The sequence below is a fragment of the Antedon bifida genome, chromosome 4 (genome assembly GCF_963402885.1).
Source record: "Antedon bifida chromosome 4, ecAntBifi1.1, whole genome shotgun sequence".
In the NCBI taxonomy this organism is placed as follows: Eukaryota; Metazoa; Echinodermata; class Crinoidea; order Comatulida; family Antedonidae; genus Antedon; species Antedon bifida.
The window spans coordinates 13,526,546-13,547,481 of record NC_136229.1 but is presented as its reverse complement, the minus strand read 5'-3'; the positions used below and the strand labels follow the sequence as shown (position 1 = coordinate 13,547,481).

Sequence of the window (20,936 nt, the reverse complement as noted above, 5' to 3'; positions counted from 1 at the left end):
ATATTCGAGTGGCCATACGATGACGTCACAATGTCCGGTTAGCCATATCGATGCATGATTCGATATCTACAACTCCTCTTCTTCCAGAATATGTAATTTTAAAAAAGTTCACCACGTAGTTTAGAATCTATGACTGTTTAAAAAAAGGCATAATTTGCACAAATTTTTGAACTTTTTCATCTAAAACGCGCGCGAATTTTGAATTCGACGTGCTCGTATGACTTGATTTTAAGTCGAAATTGTTTGAAAAGTTGATAAAATTACTAGAAAAGGCTGAAAAAACATAAATCAAGCAAAAAAAATTTGTTTTTGCGCCATGTGCGAACGCGCGCGTAAAAAAATTGCGCGCGAGTGGGAATTTTTGAAATGCTCAAAATGACATGAAACGCGTAGAAAGTTGATTAGAAGTTGATTTTTCGCATTTTAAAAATTTAAACGCGCGTGCGCGCGTAACTTTCGGCGCAACCTGCCATTTTTAATCCATAGAAAGTTTGCGCTTGATACGACTTAAATTTTCACCAAGTTTAAATACAAAATGACTTTTGGTTTTTAATCTATGATCAATCATTGAAATTCATAAAATCGCGCGTAACTTACGCTGCGCAACTCCGAAATCGTCGAAAAGCTTGGCTGCACATCTACAGCTATAGGTCAATCTTATGACAAAGTTATACAATCTTATGTTGGCCAGAATTAGAGATACGCTGCGAACAAAATTCGGGGAAAGAAAGAAGAATAACATGGAAAAAAAAAAAAAAGATCCTGACAATAACAAGGGGTTATCCGCCAAGTGCGGATAACCAACTAGACATGTAACTCGTCACTTTGACGAGTTAGTTATCCGCACGACAAACGCTACGTGCACGTCATACGTTGGAATATTGCACACAGAAAAAGATTATGGCATTATGACCTGAACTGAAGAATATGATATGTTGTTAGTGCTGATTTCTGTCAATTTTGTGTCGTATAGTATATATAGTATAATATGTATACATATTACATAAGTGTAGAATAAGTGAAATTATGGGACCTGCCATTTATTGCAATTTTTAACATGTTGACGGTTTTAAAATGAAACGCGAAGGTAGCAATTTCAGAAGGAAATTATCTCAGCAACAACATATTAACGTGTAGAAGAAATTTGAATACGTGAAATATTGATGCGCGCTCATTTAAATGTAATGAATTATGACGCAAAAGATGAAAATACGACATTTTTTATTTAACTGGCCATATGATGACGTCACAACATCCGATTGGCAAAATGTTCACATGATTTCGTATCTACAATCCAATAGCTTCCAGAAAACGTTTTAATCGTGATTATCACATTTTATTCTTACGAGCTATAACAGATTAAAATTTACTATAAAGATGAAATTAATGCCAGACGTAATTTTAATTTTTAGGCATGATGACGTCATAAAAATTAAAATATTTTTAAATCATGCGAAAGATAGTTGATTGACCTAGACAATATCAAAATCGGGGTGAAAATGGAAAACGGATAAGTGGAGATGCGCTCTATTAAATGTGATGAGCTATGACGAAAGATACAAAAATCATAAATTTTATATTCGCGTGGCCATACGATGACGTCACAATGTCCGGTTAGCCATATTAATACATGATCTGATATCTACAACTCATCAACTTCCATAATATGTCATCCACAAAAAGTTGACCGTGCAGTTTAGAAATTACGACTGTTTAAAAAAAGGCATAATTTTGACGAATTTTTGAACTTTTTCATCAAAAACGCGCGCAAATTGTCCAATTTGACGTGCTCGTATGACGTAACTTTAAGTCGAAAGTGTTTAAAAGTTGGTAAAATTACTAGAAAAGGCTGGAAAAACATAAATCACGCGAAAAAAATATGTTTTTAATGCTACGTGCGCACCGCACACGTACAAATTTGCGCACGCGTGGGAATTTTTGACATGCTTAAAACGACATGAAACGCGTAGAAAGTTGATTAGAAATTAATTTTGCGCATTTTGAAACTTTAAATAAGCGTGCACGCGTAACTTTTTGTAAAACACGCAATTTTTTTTCAACAGAAAGTTAGCGCATGATATAAATTAAACTTTTGCAAAGTTTCAATTTAAAATGTTATTTGGTTTTTGACCTATGTTAAATACGAGAAAATCGTCAAATCGCGCGTAAGTCACGTTGCGCAATTGTAAACATCCTGAAAAGGTTCGCTGCACAACTTCATATGAATGAAGATATGTTGGGAAAGTTACGAAATGTTATGTTTGCAAGTTTTACAGATACGCGTGACACAAAAATTACAGAAAGAAAGAAGACTAGATTTGAACTCGTCACTACGGACGAGTTAGGTTATCCGCAGCGCAAAAGCCACGTGCACGTCATACGTTAGAATATTGCGCGCAGAAAAACGATTATGCCATTGTAAAAATGTTAGTGCGCTCTCTATTTTGCGTCACGTCAAAGTATATACGGTATACACTATATTCTGTATACGTACTACATACAGTGCAGAATAGGTGAAAATAAGGGACCCAAGTTATTGACGCTTTTGGACATGATGACGTCATCACAATTTAAAAAATGGTAGATTATGCGAAAGATAATTGATTGGCCTAGACAATATAACAAAATGGGGGGAAATGGAATACGGATAAGTGGAGATGCGCTCTATTAAATGTGATGAGCTATGCGAAAGAGACAAAAATCCTATATTTTATATTCGAGTGGCCATACGATGACGTCACAATGTCTGGTTAGCCATATCGATGCATGATTCGATATCTACAACTCATCAACTTCCAGAATATGCAATTTTAAAAAAGTTCACCACGTAGTTTACAATCTATGACTGTTTTAAAAAAGGCAAAATTTTGACAAATTTTTTAACTTTTTCATTAAAAACGCGCGCAAATTGTTTAATTCTACGTGCTCGTATGACGTGATTTTAAGTCGAAATTGATTGAAAATTGGTGAATTTACTAGAAAAGGCTGAAAAAACAAAAATCAAGCAAAAAAAAGATGTTTTTGCGCTACGTGCGCACGTGCGCGTAAAAATATTGCGCACGCGTGGGAATTTTTGAAATGCTCAAAATGACATGAAACGCGTAGAAAGTTGATTAGAAATTGATTTTACGCATTCTGAAATTTTAAACGCGCGTGCGCGCGTAACTTTCTGTGAAACATGCCATTTTTAATCCATAGAAAGTTTGCACTTGATATGACTTAAATGTTCACCAAGTGTCATTACAAAATGACTTTTGGTTTTTAGTCTATGTTAAATACGCAAAATTCATAAAATCGCGCGTAGCTTACGCTGCGCGACTCTAAAGTAAAAAAACGAACTGTCCTGCACTTCTACAGATAGAGGTAAATCTTCTGACAAAGTTATACGATGTAATGTTGATCAGAATTTGAGATACACGTGACACAAAATTCTGGGAAAGAAAGAAGAATAACATAGAAAAAAAAAAAAAAAAAAAAAAAAAAAGATCCTGACAATAACAAGGGGTTATCCGCCAAGTGCGGATAACCAACTAGATTTGAACTCGTCACTACGGACGAGTTAGGTTATCCGCAGCGCAAAAGCCACGTGCACGTCATACGTTAGAATATTGCGCGCAGAAAAACGATTATGCCATTGTAAAAATGTTAGTGCGCTCTCTATTTTGCGTCACGTCAAAGTATATACGGTATACACTATATTCTGTATACGTACTACATACAGTGCAGAATAGGTGAAAATAAGGGACCCAAGTTATTGACGCTTTTGGACATGATGACGTCATCACAATTTAAAAAATGGTAGATTATGCGAAAGATAATTGATTGGCCTAGACAATATAACAAAATGGGAGGAAATGGAATACGGATAAGTGGAGATGCGCTCTATTAAATGTGATGAGCTATGCGAAAGAGACAAAAATCCTATATTTTATATTCGAGTGGCCATACGATGACGTCACAATGTCTGGTTAGCCATATCGATGCATGATTCGATATCTACAACTCATCAACTTCCAGAATATGCAATTTTAAAAAAGTTCACCACGTAGTTTACAATCTATGACTGTTTTAAAAAAGGCAAAATTTTGACAAATTTTTTAACTTTTTCATTAAAAACGCGCGCAAATTGTTTAATTCTACGTGCTCGTATGACGTGATTTTAAGTCGAAATTGATTGAAAATTGGTAAATTTACTAGAAAAGGCTGAAAAAACAAAAATCAAGCAAAAAAAAGATGTTTTTGCGCTACGTGCGCACGTGCGCGTAAAAATATTGCGCACGCGTGGGAATTTTTGAAATGCTCAAAATGACCTGAAACGCGTAGAAAGTTGATTAGAAATTGATTTTACGCATTCTGAAATTTTAAACGCGCGTGCGCGCGTAACTTTCTGTGAAACATGCCATTTTTAATCCATAGAAAGTTTGCACTTGATATGACTTAAATGTTCACCAAGTGTCATTACAAAATGACTTTTGGTTTTTAGTCTATGTTAAATACGCAAAATTCATAAAATCGCGCGTAGCTTACGCTGCGCGACTCTAAAGTAAAAAAACGAACTGTCCTGCACTTCTACAGATAGAGGTAAATCTTCTGACAAAGTTATACGATGTAATGTTGATCAGAATTTGAGATACACGTGACACAAAATTCTGGGAAAGAAAGAAGAATAACATAGAAAAAAAAAAAAAAAAAAAAAAAGATCCTGACAATAACAAGGGGTTATCCGCCAAGTGCGGATAACCAACTAGATTTGAACTCGTCACTACGGACGAGTTAGGTTATCCGCAGCCCAAAAGCCAAGTGCACGTCATACGTTAGAATATTGCACACAGAAAAAGATTATTATGACTACTATACTATACTATAGGTCCCTGGACCTATTTGTTTATCACAAATATCCAATCAGTACTTAGTCTTATTTGGCCTGCTACATTATAGCAGTAGGTAGGAAATAAATGATTTGGGCTATACCAAATGCCGTTACAGTATATACAGTATAATCTTTATACGTACTATATACAGTTCAGAATAGGTGAAAATAAGTGACCAAAGTTATTGACGCTTTTGAACATGATGACGTCATCACAAATTTAAAAATGGTAAATCATGCGAAAGATAATTGATTGACCTAGACATTATATAAAAATAGGAGGAAATAGAATACGGATAAGTAGAGATGAGCTCTACTAAATGTGATGCGCTATGACAAAAGAGACAAAAATCCTATATTTTATATTCGAGTGGCCATACGATGACGTCACAATGTCCGGTTAGCCATATTCATGCATGATTCGATATCTACAACTCATCTACTTCCAGAATATGTAATTTAAAAAAAGTTCACCACGTAGTTTAGAATTTATGACTGTTTGAAAAAGGGCATAATTTTCACAAATTTTGGAACTTTTTCAACAAAAACGCGCGCAAATTGTGCAATTCTACGTTCTCGTATGACGTGATTTTAATTCGAAATTGTTTAAAAGTTGGTAAAATTACTAGAAATGGCTTGAAAAACCAAAATCTCGCAAAAAAGGAGGTTTTTTGCGCTACGTGCGCACCGCGCGCGTAAAAAATGCGCATGCGTGGGAATTTTTGACATGCTCAAAATGACATGAAACGCGTAAAAAGTTGATTAGAAATTGATTTTTCGCATTTTTAAATTTTAAACGCGCGTGCGCGCGTAACTTCGTGTGAAACATGCCATTTTTTTCCACAGTCAGTTAGCGCAAGACATAAATTAAACTTTTGTTAAGTTTCAATTAAAAATGTTATTTGGTTTTTGACCTATGTTAAATACGCGAAATTCATAAAATCGCGCGAAAATCACGTTGCGCAATTGCAAACGTCGTGAAAACCTTCGCTGCACAACTTCACGTGAATGGCGATATGTTGAGAAAGTTACGAAACGTTACGTGTGCAAGTTTTTGAGATACGCGTGACACAAAAAATGGAGTAGAAGGGTGGAAGGTAAGAAATAAATACTAGATTTGAACTCGTCACTACGGACGAGTTAGGTTATCCGCAGCGCAAAAGCCACGTGCACGTCATACGTTAGAATATTGCGCGCAGAAAAACGATTATGCCATTGTAAACATGTTAGTGCGCTCTCTATTTTGCGTCACGTCAAAGTATATACGGTATACACTATATTCTGTATACGTACTACATACAGTGCAGAATAGGTGAAAATAAGGGACCCAAGTTATTGACGCTTTTGGACATGATGACGTCATCACAATTTAAAAAATGGTAGATTATGCGAAAGATAATTGATTGGCCTAGACAATATAACAAAATGGGAGGAAATGGAATACGGATAAGTGGAGATGCGCTCTATTAAATGTGATGAGCTATGCGAAAGAGACAAAAATCCTATATTTTATATTCGAGTGGCCATACGATGACGTCACAATGTCTGGTTAGCCATATCGATGCATGATTCGATATCTACAACTCATCAACTTCCAGAATATGCAATTTTAAAAAAGTTCACCACGTAGTTTACAATCTATGACTGTTTTAAAAAAGGCAAAATTTTGACAAATTTTTTAACTTTTTCATTAAAAACGCGCGCAAATTGTTTAATTCTACGTGCTCGTATGACGTGATTTTAAGTCGAAATTGATTGAAAATTGGTAAATTTACTAGAAAAGGCTGAAAAAACAAAAATCAAGCAAAAAAAAGATGTTTTTGCGCTACGTGCGCACGTGCGCGTAAAAATATTGCGCACGCGTGGGAATTTTTGAAATGCTCAAAATGACCTGAAACGCGTAGAAAGTTGATTAGAAATTGATTTTACGCATTCTGAAATTTTAAACGCGCGTGCGCGCGTAACTTTCTGTGAAACATGCCATTTTTAATCCATAGAAAGTTTGCACTTGATATGACTTAAATGTTCACCAAGTGTCATTACAAAATGACTTTTGGTTTTTAGTCTATGATAAATACGCACAATTCATAAAATCGCGCGTAGCTTACGCTGCGCGACTCTAAAGTAAAAAAACGAACTGTCCTGCACTTCTACAGATAGAGGTAAATCTTCTGACAAAGTTATACGATGTAATGTTGATCAGAATTTGAGATACACGTGACACAAAATTCTGGGAAAGAAAGAAGAATAACATAGAAAAAAAAAAAAAAAAAAAAAAAGATCCTGACAATAACAAGGGGTTATCCGCCAAGTGCGGATAACCAACTAGATTTGAACTCGTCACTACGGACGAGTTAGGTTATCCGCAGCGCAAAAGCCACGTGCACGTCATACGTTAGAATATTGCGCGCAGAAAAACGATTATGCCATTGTAAAAATGTTAGTGCGCTCTCTATTTTGCGTCACGTCGAAGTATATACGGTATACACTATATTCTGTATACGTACTACATACAGTGCAGAATAGGTGAAAATAAGGGACCCAAGTTATTGACGCTTTTGGACATGATGACGTCATCACAATTTAAAAAATGGTAGATTATGCGAAAGATAATTGATTGGCCTAGACAATATAACAAAATGGGAGGAAATGGAATACGGATAAGTGGAGATGCGCTCTATTAAATGTGATGAGCTATGCGAAAGAGACAAAAATCCTATATTTTATATTCGAGTGGCCATACGATGACGTCACAATGTCTGGTTAGCCATATCGATGCATGATTCGATATCTACAACTCATCAACTTCCAGAATATGCAATTTTAAAAAAGTTCACCACGTAGTTTACAATCTATGACTGTTTTAAAAAAGGCAAAATTTTGACAAATTTTTTAACTTTTTCATTAAAAACGCGCGCAAATTGTTTAATTCTACGTGCTCGTATGACGTGATTTTAAGTCGAAATTGATTGAAAATTGGTAAATTTACTAGAAAAGGCTGAAAAAACAAAAATCAAGCAAAAAAAAGATGTTTTTGCGCTACGTGCGCACGTGCGCGTAAAAATATTGCGCACGCGTGGGAATTTTTGAAATGCTCAAAATGACCTGAAACGCGTAGAAAGTTGATTAGAAATTGATTATACGCATTCTGAAATTTTAAACGCGCGTGCGCGCGTAACTTTCTGTGAAACATGCCATTTTTAATCCATAGAAAGTTTGCACTTGATATGACTTAAATGTTCACCAAGTGTCATTACAAAATGACTTTTGGTTTTTAGTCTATGTTAAATACGCAAAATTCATAAAATCGCGCGTAGCTTACGCTGCGCGACTCTAAAGTAAAAAAACGAACTGTCCTGCACTTCTACAGATAGAGGTAAATCTTCTGACAAAGTTATACGATGTAATGTTGATCAGAATTTGAGATACACGTGACACAAAATTCTGGGAAAGAAAGAAGAATAACATAGAAAAAAAAAAAAAAAAAAAAAAAGATCCTGACAATAACAAGGGGTTATCCGCCAAGTGCGGATAACCAACTAGATTTGAACTCGTCACTACGGACGAGTTAGGTTATCCGCACCGCAAACGCCACGTGCACGTCATACGTTAGAATATTGCGCAGAGAAAAACGCTTAAGCCATTGAAAAAATGTTAGTGTGCTCTCTATTTTGTGTCACGTCGAAGTATATACGGTATACACTATATTCTGTATACGTACTACATACAGTGCAGAATAGGTGAAAATAAGGGAACCAAGTTATTGACGCTTTTGGACATGATGACGTCATCACAATTTAAAAAATGGTAGATTATGCGAAAGATAATTGATTGGCCTAGACAATATAACAAAATGGGGGGAAATGGAATACGGATAAGTGGAGATGCGCTCTATTAAATGTGATGAGCTATGCGAAAGAGACAAAAATCCTATATTTTATATTCGAGTGGCCATACGATGACGTCACAATGTCTGGTTAGCCATATCGATGCATGATTCGATATCTGCAACTCATCAACTTCCAGAATATGCAATTTTAAAAAAGTTCACCACGTAGTTTACATTCTATGACTGTTTTAAAAAAGGCAAAATTTTGACAAATTTTTTAACTTTTTCATTAAAAACGCGCGCAAATTGTTTAATTCTACGTGCTCGTATGACGTGATTTTAAGTCGAAATTGATTGAAAATTGGTAAATTTACTAGAAAAGGCTGAAAAAACAAAAATCAAGCAAAAAAAATATGTTTTTGCGCTACGTGCGCACGTGCGCGTAAAAATATTGCGCACGCGTGGGAATTTTTGAAATGCTCAAAATGACCTGAAACGCGTAGAAAGTTGATTAGAAATTGATTTTACGCATTCTGAAATTTTAAACGCGCGTGCGCGCGTAACTTTCTGTGAAACATGCCATTTTTAATCCATAGAAAGTTTGCACTTGATATGACTTAAATGTTCACCAAGTGTCATTACAAAATGACTTTTGGTTTTTAGTCTATGTTAAATACGCAAAATTCATAAAATCGCGCGTAGCTTACGCTGCGCGACTCTAAAGTAAAAAAACGAACTGTCCTGCACTTCTACAGATAGAGGTAAATCTTCTGACAAAGTTATACGATGTAATGTTGATCAGAATTTGAGATACACGTGACACCAAATTCTGGGAAAGAAAGAAGAATAACATAGAAAAAAAAAAAAAAAAAAAAAAAGATCCTGACAATAACAAGGGGTTATCCGCCAAGTGCGGATAACCAACTAGATTTGAACTCGTCACTTTGACGAGTTCGGGTTATCCGCGCAAACGCAACATGCACATACGTTTAAAATATATGAACGCCGAAAATTATTATGCCATCCTATGACATGAATTAAATATGTTTACAGTGCTGAATTGTACCTATTTTGTAGCATACAGCATATTACAGTATTTACAGAATACACTGTATATGTTATATACAGTGGTAGCATAGACGAAATTACGAGACCCATCTTTTACAGCCAATTATTAACACGATGACGTCATCAAATAAACTTATAAAGATAACTATTTTAGAAGATAATTATCTAAATAATTACATTAATACAAATTTGAAGAATTTTGGGCACGTGAAAGTGAGATGCGCTCTCGTTTAAACGCAATGAACTTTTACGCAAGAGATGAAAATACGACTTTTTTTCAACTGGCTATATGATGACGTCACAACATCTGATTTGAAAAATGTTCACATGAATTCGTATCTACAATCCTATAGCTTCCAGAAAACCTTTTAATTATGATTATCACTTTTTATTCTGACGAGCTATAACAGATTGAAATTTACTGTAAAGAAGAAAATAGGTGACCCACGTTATTTACATTTTTAGACATGATGACGTCATAAAAATTAAAATATTTTTAACTCATGCGAAAGATAGTTAATTGACCTAGACAGTATTAAAATATCGGGTGAAATGAAATACGTATAAGCGAAATGCGCTCTATTTAATGTGATGAGCAATAACGAAACAGTAAAAAATCCTATATTTTACATTCGTGTGGCCATACGATGACGTCATAACATCCGAGAGGTAAAAATTCTGCATGAATTCATATCTAAAATTTATCTTCTTGCATAATAAGTTAAAAAAATTGGGGGTCACCTTCGATCCTGAAGAGCTATAATAGATTCAAAATAGGCATATATTTGACAATATTTTGTAACTTTTTCAACTAAAACGCGCGCAAATGTTATAAATCAACGTGTTCGTATGACGTCATTTTAATTTGAAATGATGTCAATCTTTTTTTAAATGACTAGGAAAGGCTGAAAAATCACAATTCAAGAGAAAAAAACTTGTTTTTCATGCTCCGTGCGCACCTTACGCGTAATTTTTTTCGCGCACGCGGGAATTTTTGACATGCTCAAAATGTCATGATCAGCGCAGAAAATTGATTAGAAATTAATTTTGCGCATTTTGAAATTTTAAATGCGTGTGCGCGCGTAATTTCTTGTAAAACACGTAATTTTTAATCCATAGAAAGTTTGCGCTTGATATGACTTAAATTTTCACCAAGTGCCAATACAAAATGACTTTTATTTTTTATCCTATGATCAATCATTAAGATTCATAACATCGCGCGCAAGTCACGTTACGCAACTCTGACGTCATTCAAAATATGGAGGTGCACAACTTCAGGTAAATGTCCATATAATGACAAAGTTATACAAAAGATATATTCACAAGCAATAGGGGATATGCTGCTCACAAAAATCCGGGAAAGAAAGAAGAACAAAGATGATGAAAAAAAAAGATATTTACAATCACATGGGTTATCCTGCAACTAAGTTGCGGATAACCAACTAGATTTGAACTCGTCACTACGGACGAGTTAGGTTATCCGCAGCGCAAAAGCCACGTGCACGTCATACGTTAGAATATTGCGCGCAGAAAAACGATTATGCCATTGTAAAAATGTTAGTGCGCTCTCTATTTTGCGTCACGTCGAAGTATATACGGTATACACTATATTCTGTATACGTACTACATACAGTGCAGAATAGGTGAAAATAAGGGAACCAAGTTATTGACGCTTTTGGACATGATGACGTCATCACAATTTAAAAAATGGTAGATTATGCGAAAGATAATTGATTGGCCTAGACAATATAACAAAATGGGGGGAAATGGAATACGGATAAGAGGAGATGCGCTCTATTAAATGTGATGAGCTATGCGAAAGAGACAAAAATCCTATATTTTATATTCGAGTGGCCATACGATGACGTCACAATGTCTGGTTAGCCATATCGATGCATGATTCGATATCTGCAACTCATCAACTTCCAGAATGTGCAATTTTTAAAAAGTTCACCACGTAGTTTACAATCTATGACTGTTTTAAAAAAGGCAAAATTTTGACAAATTTTTTAACTTTTTCATTAAAAACGCGCGCAAATTGTTTAATTCTACGTGCTCGTATGACGTGATTTTAAGTCGAAATTGATTGAAAATTGGTAAATTTACTAGAAAAGGCTGAAAAAACAAAAATCAAGCAAAAAAAATATGTTTTTGCGCTACGTGCGCACGTGCGCGTAAAAATATTGCGCACGCGTGGGAATTTTTGAAATGCTCAAAATGACCTGAGACGCGTAGAAAGTTGATTAGAAATTGATTTTACGCATTCTAAAATTTTAAACGCGCGTGCGCGCGTAACTTTCTGTGAAACATGCCATTTTTAATCCATAGAAAGTTTGCACTTGATATGACTTAAATGTTCACCAAGTGTCATTACAAAATGACTTTTGGTTTTTAGTCTATGTTAAATACGCAAAATTCATAAAATCGCGCGTAGCTTACGCTGCGCGACTCTAAAGTAAAAAAACGAACTGTCCTGCACTTCTACAGATAGAGGTAAATCTTCTGACAAAGTTATACGATGTAATGTTGATCAGAATTTGAGATACACGTGACACAAAATTTTGGGAAAGAAAGAAGAATAACATAGAAAAAAAAAAAAAAAAAAAAAAAGATCCTGACAATAACAAGGGGTTATCCGCCAAGTGCGGATAACCAAAAAAAAAAAGATCCTGACAATAACAAGGGGTTATCCGCCAAGTGCGGATAACCAACTAGATTTGAACTCGTCACTTTGACGAGTTAGTTATCCGCACGACAAACGCCACGCGCACGTCATACGTTGGAATTTTGCACACGGAAAAAGATTATGGCATTATGACCTGAACTGAAGAATATCATATGCTGTTAGTGCTGAATTCTGTCAATTTTGTGTCATATAGTATATACAGTGCAAACGGTATAATCTGTATACATGTTACATACAGTGTAGAATAGGTGAAATTACGGGACCTCCCGTTTATTCTTATTTTTAACATGGCGACGGTATCAAAATGAAACACTAAGATAGCAATTTCGGAAGGACATTATCTCAGCAACCACATATTACCGTGTAGAAGAAATTTGAATACGTAAAATATAGATGCGCGCCCTTTTAAATGTGATGAACTATTACGCAAAATATGAAAATACAACTTTTTTTATTCAACTGGCCATATGATGACGTCACAACATCCGATTGGCAAAATGTTTACATGAATTCGTATCTACAATCCAATAGCTTCCAGAAAACGTTTTAATCATGATTACCGCTTTTTATTCTGATGAGCTATAACAGATTGAAAGTTACTGTAAAGATGAAAATAAGTGACCCACGTTATTTACATTTTTAGACATGATGACGTCAAAAAAATTAAAATATTTTTAACCCATGCGAAAGGTAGTTGATTGACCTAGACAATATCAAAATCTGGGTTAAAATGAAAAACGGCTAAGTGGAGATGCGCTCTATTAAATGTGATACTCTATGACGAAAGATACAAAAATCCTATATTTTATATTCGCATGGCCATACGATGACGTCACAATGTCCTGTTAGCAATATTGATGCATGATACGATATCTACAACTCATCATCTTCCAGAATACGTAATAAAAATAACTTTTACCGTTTAGTTTAGAAACTACGACTGTTTTAAAAAAGGTATAATTTTTACAAATTTTAAGGAATTTTTGAACTTTTTCATCAAAAACGTACGTAAATTATCCAATTCGACGTGCTCGTATGACGTTAATTTTAAGTCGAAGTTGTTTAAAAGTTGGTAAAATTACTAGAAAAGGCTGGAAAAACATAAATCACGCGAAAAAAATTGTTTTCAACGCTACGTGCGCACTGCGCGCGTAAAAATATGCGCGCGTGTGGGAATTTTTGACATGCTCAAAATGACATAAAACGCGTAGAAAGTTGATTAGAAATTGATTTTTCGCATTTTAAAATTTTAAACGCGCGTGCGCGCGTAACTTCGTGTGAAAGATGCCATTTTTTTCCCACAGTCAGTTAGCGCAAGATATAACTTAAACTTTTTCTAAGTTTCAAATTAAAATGTTATATGGTTTTCGATCTATGTTAAATACGCGAAATTCATAAAAACGCGCGTAAGTCACGTTGCGCAACTCTGACGTCATTCACAATAGCGGGTGCACAACTTCACGTGAATGCCCACATGTTGACAAAGTTATAAAATGTTATGTTTACACGTTTTTGAGTTACGCGTGACACAAAAATGACAGAAAGAAAGAAGAATACAGAAAAAAAAAAAAAAAAAAGATGATGAAACAGGACAGTTACAAGGAGTTATCCGCTGAATGCGGATAACTAAAAAAAGTAACAGGACGATTACAAGGAGTTATCCGCTACTAAGCGGATAACTAATAATACAGAAAAAAAATATTGATCTCATACAATAACAAGGAGTTATCCGCTTGGTATACCAAGCGGATAACTAACTAGATTTGAACTCGTCACTACGGACGAGTTAGGTTATCCGCAGAGCAAACGCCACGTGCACGTCATACGTTAGAATATTGCGCAGAGAAAAACGATTATGCCATTGAAAAAATGTTAGTGCGCTCTCTATATTGTGTCACGTCTAAGTATATACAGTTTACACTATATATTGTATACGTACTACATACAGTGAAGAATAGGTGAAAATAAGTGACCCAAGTTATTGACGCTTTTGGACATGATGACGTCATCACAATTTTAAAAACGGTATATCATGCGAAATATAATTGATTGACCTAGACAAAATAAAAAAATGGAGGGAAATGGAATACGGATAAGTGGAGATGCGCTCTATTAAACTTGAAGAGCTCTGACGAAAGAGAAAAAAATCCTATATTTTATATTCGGGTGGCCATACGATGACGTCACAATGTCCGGTTAGCCATATTAATGCATGATTCGAGAAATACAACTCATCTACTTCCAGAATATGTAATTTAATAAAAGTTCACCACGTAGTTTAGAATTTATGACAGTTTAAAAAAAGGTCTAATTTTGACGAATTTTTGAAGTTTTTCATCAAAAACGCGCGCAAATTATCCAATTCTACGTGCTCGTGTGACGTGATTTTAAGTCGAAATGTTTGAGAAGTTGATAAATTTACTAGAAAAGACTGGAAAAACAAAAATCAAGCAAAAAAAAGATGTTTTTGCGCTACGTGCGCACGCGTGCGTAAAAAAAGTGCGCCCGCGTGGGAATTTTTGAAATGCTCAAAATGACATGAAACGCGTAGAAAGTTGATTAGAAGTTGATTTTTTGCATTTTGAAATTTTAAACGCGCGTGCGCGCGTAACTTTTTGCGCAACCTGCCATTTTTAATCCATAGAAAGTTTTCGCTTGGTATGACTTAAATTTTCACCAAGTTTCAATACAAAATGACTTTTGGTTTTTAATCTATGATCAATCATTCAAATTTATAAAATCGCGCGTAACTTACGCTGCGCGACTCAAAATTCATAAAAAAAAGTTTCTTGCACATCTACAGCTACAGGTCAATCTTATGACAAAGTTATACAATCTTATGTTGGCTAGAATTAGAGATACGCTGCGAACAAAATTCGTGGAAAGAAAGAAGAACATAGAAAAAAAACTAGATTTGAACTCGTCACTACGGACGAGTTAGGTTATCCGCAGCGCAAAAGCCACGTGCACGTCATACGTTAGAATATTGCGCGAAGAAAAACGATTATGCCATTGAAAAAATGTTAGTGCGCCCTCTATTTTGCGTCACGTCTGAGTATATACGGTATACACTATATACTGTATACGTACTACATACAGTGCAGAATAGGTGAAAAGAAGTGACCAAAGTTATTGACACTTTTGAACATGATGACGTCATAACAATTTTAAAAATTGTAAATCATGCGAAAGATAATTGATTGACCTAGACAAAATAAAAAAATTGAGGGAAATGGAATATGGATAAGTAGAGATGCGCTCTATTAAATTTGAAGAGCTCTGACGAAAGAGAAAAAAATCCTATATTTTATATTCGGGTGGCCATACGATGACGTCACAATGTCCGGTTAGCCATATCAATGCATGATTCGAGAAATACAACTCATCTACTTCCAGAATATGTAATTTAAAAAAAGTTCACCACGTAGTTTAGAATTTATGACAGTTTAAAAAAAGGTCTAATTTTGACGAATTTTTGAAGTTTTTCATCAAAAACCCGCGCAAATTATCAAATTCTACGTGCTCGTGTGACGTGATTTTAAGTCGAAATTGATTGAAAATTGGTAAATTTACTAAAAAAGACTGAAAAAACAAAAAACAAGCAAAAAAAGGATGTTTTTGCGCTACGTGCGCACGCACGCGTAAACAAATTGCGCACGCGTGGGAATTTTTTAAATGCTCAAAATGACCTGAAACGCGTAGAAAGTTGATTAGAAATTGATTTTTCGCATTTTGAAATTTTAAACGCGCGTGCACGCGTAACTTTCTGTGAAACATGTAATTTTTAATCCATAGAAAGTTTGCGCATAGTATGACTTAAATTTTCACCAAGCTTCAATACAAAATGACTTTTGGTTTTTAATCTATGATCAATCATTGAAATTCATAAAATCGCGCGTAACTTACGCTGCGCGACTCGAAAATCATAAAAAAAAGTTTCTTGCACATCTACAGCTACAGGGCAATCTTATGACAAAGTTATACAATCATGTGTTGGCCAGAATTAGAGATACGCTGCGAACAAAAAATGGGGGAGAAGGGTGGAAGGAAAGAAATAAATACTAGATTTGAACTCGTCACTACGGACGAGTTAGGTTATCCGCAGCGCAAAAGCCACGCGCACGACATAAGTTAGAATATTGCGCACAGAAAAACGATTATGCCATTGAAAAAGTGTTAGTGTGCCCTCTATTTTGCTTCACGTCTAAGTATATACGGTATACACTATATACTGTATACGTACTACATACAGTGCAGAATAGGTGAAAATAAGTGACCAAAGTTATTGACGCTTTTGAACATGATGACGTCATCACAATTTTAAAAATGGTAAATCATGTAAAAGATAATTGATTGACCTAGACAATATTACAAAATTGAGGAAAATGGAATATGGATAAGTAGAGATGCGCTCTATTAAATGTGATGAGCTATGACGAAAGAGACAAAAATCCTATATTTGATATTGGAGTGGCCATACTATGACGTCACAATGTCCGGTTAGCCAAATGGATGCATGATTCTATATCTACAACTCATCTACTTTCAGAATATGTAAAAAAAAATAAAATTGACCATGTAGTTTAGAATCTATGACTGTTTAAAAAAAGGTATAATTTTGACAAATTTTTGAAATTGTTTATCAAAAACGCGCGCAAATTGTTCAATTATACGTGCTCGTATGACGTGATATTAAGTCGAAATTGTATAAAAATTAGTAAAATTACTAGAAAAGGCTGGAAAAACAAAAATCAAGCAAAAAAAAAATAGTTTTTGCGCTACGTGCGCATGCGCGCGTAAAAAATTGCGCACGCGTGGGAATTTTTGAAATGCTCAAAATGACATGAAACGCGTAGAAAGTTGATTAGAAATTGATTTTTCGCATTTTTAAATTTTAAACGCGCGTGCGCCCGTAACTTTCTGTAAAAAGTGCCATTTTTAATCCATAGAAAGTTAGCGCATGATATAAATTACACTTTTGCCAAGTTTCAATTTCAATTGTTTTTTGGTTTTCAATCTATGGTAAATACGCGAAATTCACAAAATCACGCGTAACTTACGCGGCGCAACTCTATAGTCAAAAAACGAAACGTCCTGCACATCTACAGCTACAGGTCAATCTTATGACAAAGTTACACAATCTTATGTTGGCCAGAATTAGAGATACGCTGCCAACAAAATTCAGGGAAAGAAAGAAGAATAACATAGAAAAACTAGATTTGAACTCGTCACTACGGACGAGTTAGGTTATCCGCAGAGCAAACGCCACGCGCACGTCATACGTTAAAATATTGAGCAGAGAAAAACGATTATGCCATTGAAAAAATGTTAGTGCGCTCTCTATTTTGTGTCACGTCTAAGTATAAACAGTTTACACTATATATTGTATACGTACTACATACAGTGAAGAATAGGTGAAAATAAGTGGCCCAAGTTATTGACGCTTTTGGACATGATGACGTCATCACAATTTTAAAAACGGTATATCATGCGAAAGGTAATTGATCGGCCTATACAATATAAAAAAATGGGGGGAAATGGAATACGGATAAGTGGAGATGCGCTCTATTAAATGTGATGAGCTATGACGAAAGAGACAAAAATCCTCTATTTTATATTCGAGTGGCCATACGATGATGTCACAATATTAGGTTAGCCATATCAATGCATGATTCAATATCTACAACTCATTTACTTTCAGAATATGTAATAAAAAATAAAATTCCCCTTGTAGTTTAGAATCTATAACTGTTTAAAAAAAGGCACAATTTTGACGAATTTTTGAACTTTTTCATCAAAAACGCACGCAAATTATCCAATTCCACGTGCTCGTATGACGTAATTTTAAGTAGAAATTGTTTAAAAGTTGGTAAAATTACTAGAAAAGGCTGAAAAAACATAAATCATGCGAAAAAATTATATTTTTGCGCTACATGCGCACGCGCGCGTAAAATTATTGCGCGTGCGTGGGAATTTTTGAAATGCTCAAAATGACATGAAACGCGTAGAAAGTTGATTAGAAATTGATTTTACGCATTTTAAAATTTTAAACGCGCGTGCACGCGTAACTTTCTGTAAAACATGCCATTTTTAATCCATAGAAAGTTTGCGCTTGATATAACTTAAATTTTCACAAAGTTTCAATAAAAAATGATATTTGGTTTTTAATCTATGATCAATCATTGAAATTCATAAAATCGCGCGTAAGTCACGTTGCGCAACTCTAAAATCATAAAACGAAGTTTCTTGCACATCTACAGTTAGAGGTCAATCTTCTGACAAAGTTACACAATATTATGTTGACCAGAATTAGAGATACGCTGCGAACAAAATTCCGGGAAAGAAAGAAGAATAAGATAGAAAAAAAAAAAAAAGAAAAAAAAAAAAGATCCTGACAATAACAAGGGGTTATCCGCCAAGTGCGGATAACCAACTAGACATGAAACTCGTCACTTTGACGAGTTAGTTATCCGCACCACGACAAACGCCACGTGTACGTCATACGTTGGAATATTGCACACAGATAAAGATTATGGCATTATGACAAGAACTGAAGAATATGATATGCTGATAGTGCTGAATTCTGTCAATTTTGTGTCATATAGTATATACATGCAAACAGTATAATCTGTATACATATTACATACAGTGTAGAATAGGTTAAATTACAGGACCCGCCAGTTATTCCAATTTTTAACATGGCGGCGGTATCAAAATGAAACACTAAGATAGCAAATTCGGAAGGAATTATATCAGGAACAACATATTAACGTGTAGAAGAAATTTAAATACGTAAAATATTGATGCGCGCTCTTTTAAATGTGATGAACTATTACGCAAAATATGAAAATACGACTTTTTTTATTCAGCTGGCCATATGATGACGTCACAACATCCGATTGGCAAAATGTTTACATGAATTCGTATCTACAATCCAATAGCTTCCAGAAAACGTTGTAATCATGATTATCACTTTTTATTCTGACGAGCTATAACAGATTAAAATTTACTGTAAAGATGAAAATATGTGACCAAGGTTATTTACATTTTTAGATATGATGACATCATAAAAATTAAAATATTTTTAACTCATGCAAAAGATAATTGATTGACCTAGACAGTATCAAAATCGGGGTGAAAATGGAAAACGGATAAGTAGAGATGCGCTCTATTAAATGTGATGAGCTATGACGAAAGATACAAAAATCCTAAATTTTATATTCGCGTGGCCATACGATAACGTCACAATGTCCGGTTAACCATATTAATACATGATCCGATATCTACAACTCATCAACTTCAAGAATATGTCATCCACAAAAAGTTGACCGTCCAGTTTAGAAATTACGACTGTTTAAAAAAAGGCATAATTTTGACAAATTTTGACGAATTTTTTAACTTTTTCATCAAAAACTCGCGAAAATTATCCAATTCTACGTGCCCGTATGACGTGATTTTAAGTCGAAATTGTTTAAAAGTTTGTAAAATTACTAGAAAAGGCTGGAAAAACATAAATCACGCGAAAAAAAAAGTTTTTTGCGCTACGTGCGCACGCATGCGTAAAAAAATTGCGCGCGCCTGGGAATTTTTGACATGCTTAAAATGACATGAAACGCGTAGAAAGTTGATTAGTAATTGATTTTTCGCATTTTGAAATTTTAAACGCGCGTGCGCGCGTAACTTCGTATGAAACATGTCATTTTTTGTCCACAGAAAGTTAGCGCATGATAAAAATTAAACTTTTGCTAAGTTTCATTTGAAATTGTTATATGGTTTTCGATCTATGTTAAATACGCGAAAAACGTAAAAACGCGCGTAATTCACGTTGCGCAACTCTGACGTCATTCACAATAAGAGGTGCACAACTTCACGTGAATGCCCATATGTTGACAAAGTTATGGAATGTTAACTGTACACGTTTTAGAGATACGCTCTGCACAAAAATGACGGAAAGAAAGAAGAATACAGAAAAAAAAAAGATGAAACAGGACAGTTCCAAGGAGTTATCCGCTGAATGCGGATAACTAACTAGATTTGAACTCGTCACTACGGACGAGTTAGGTTATCCGCAGCGCAAAAGCCACGTGCACGTCATACGTTAGAATATTGCGCGCAGAAAAACGATTATGCCATTGTAAAAATGTTAGTGCGCTCTCTATTTTGCGTCACGTCAAAGTATATACGGTATACACTATATTCTGTATACGTACTACATACAGTGCAGAATAGGTGAAAATAAGGGACCCAAGTTATTGACGCTTTTGGACATGATGACGTCATCATAATTTAAAAAATGGTAGATTATGCGAAAGATAATTGATTGGCCTAGACAATATAACAAAATGGGGGGAAATGGAAAACGGATAAGTGGAGATGCCCTCTATTAAATGTGATGAGCTATGCGAAAGAGACAAAAATCCTATATTTTATATTCGAGTGGCCATACGATGACGTCACAATGTCTGGTTAGCCATATCGATGCA

The 20,936-nt window shown here is 34.9% G+C and overlaps 1 protein-coding gene across 1 annotated transcript in view; it reads right to left on the bottom strand.

Moving 5' to 3' along the window:
• Positions 1 to 599: 599 nt before the first annotated feature.
• LOC144840155 (SWI/SNF-related matrix-associated actin-dependent regulator of chromatin subfamily A-like protein 1) overlaps positions 600 to 20,936 on the bottom strand; it is a 219,655-nt gene continuing 199,318 nt past the window's right edge. The window contains exon 16 of the mRNA XM_078695863.1: positions 600 to 704. Coding sequence (XP_078551989.1) covers positions 694 to 704 — 11 coding nt within the window. The 3' untranslated portion in view covers positions 600 to 693. The remainder of the gene's footprint in view (positions 705 to 20,936) is intronic.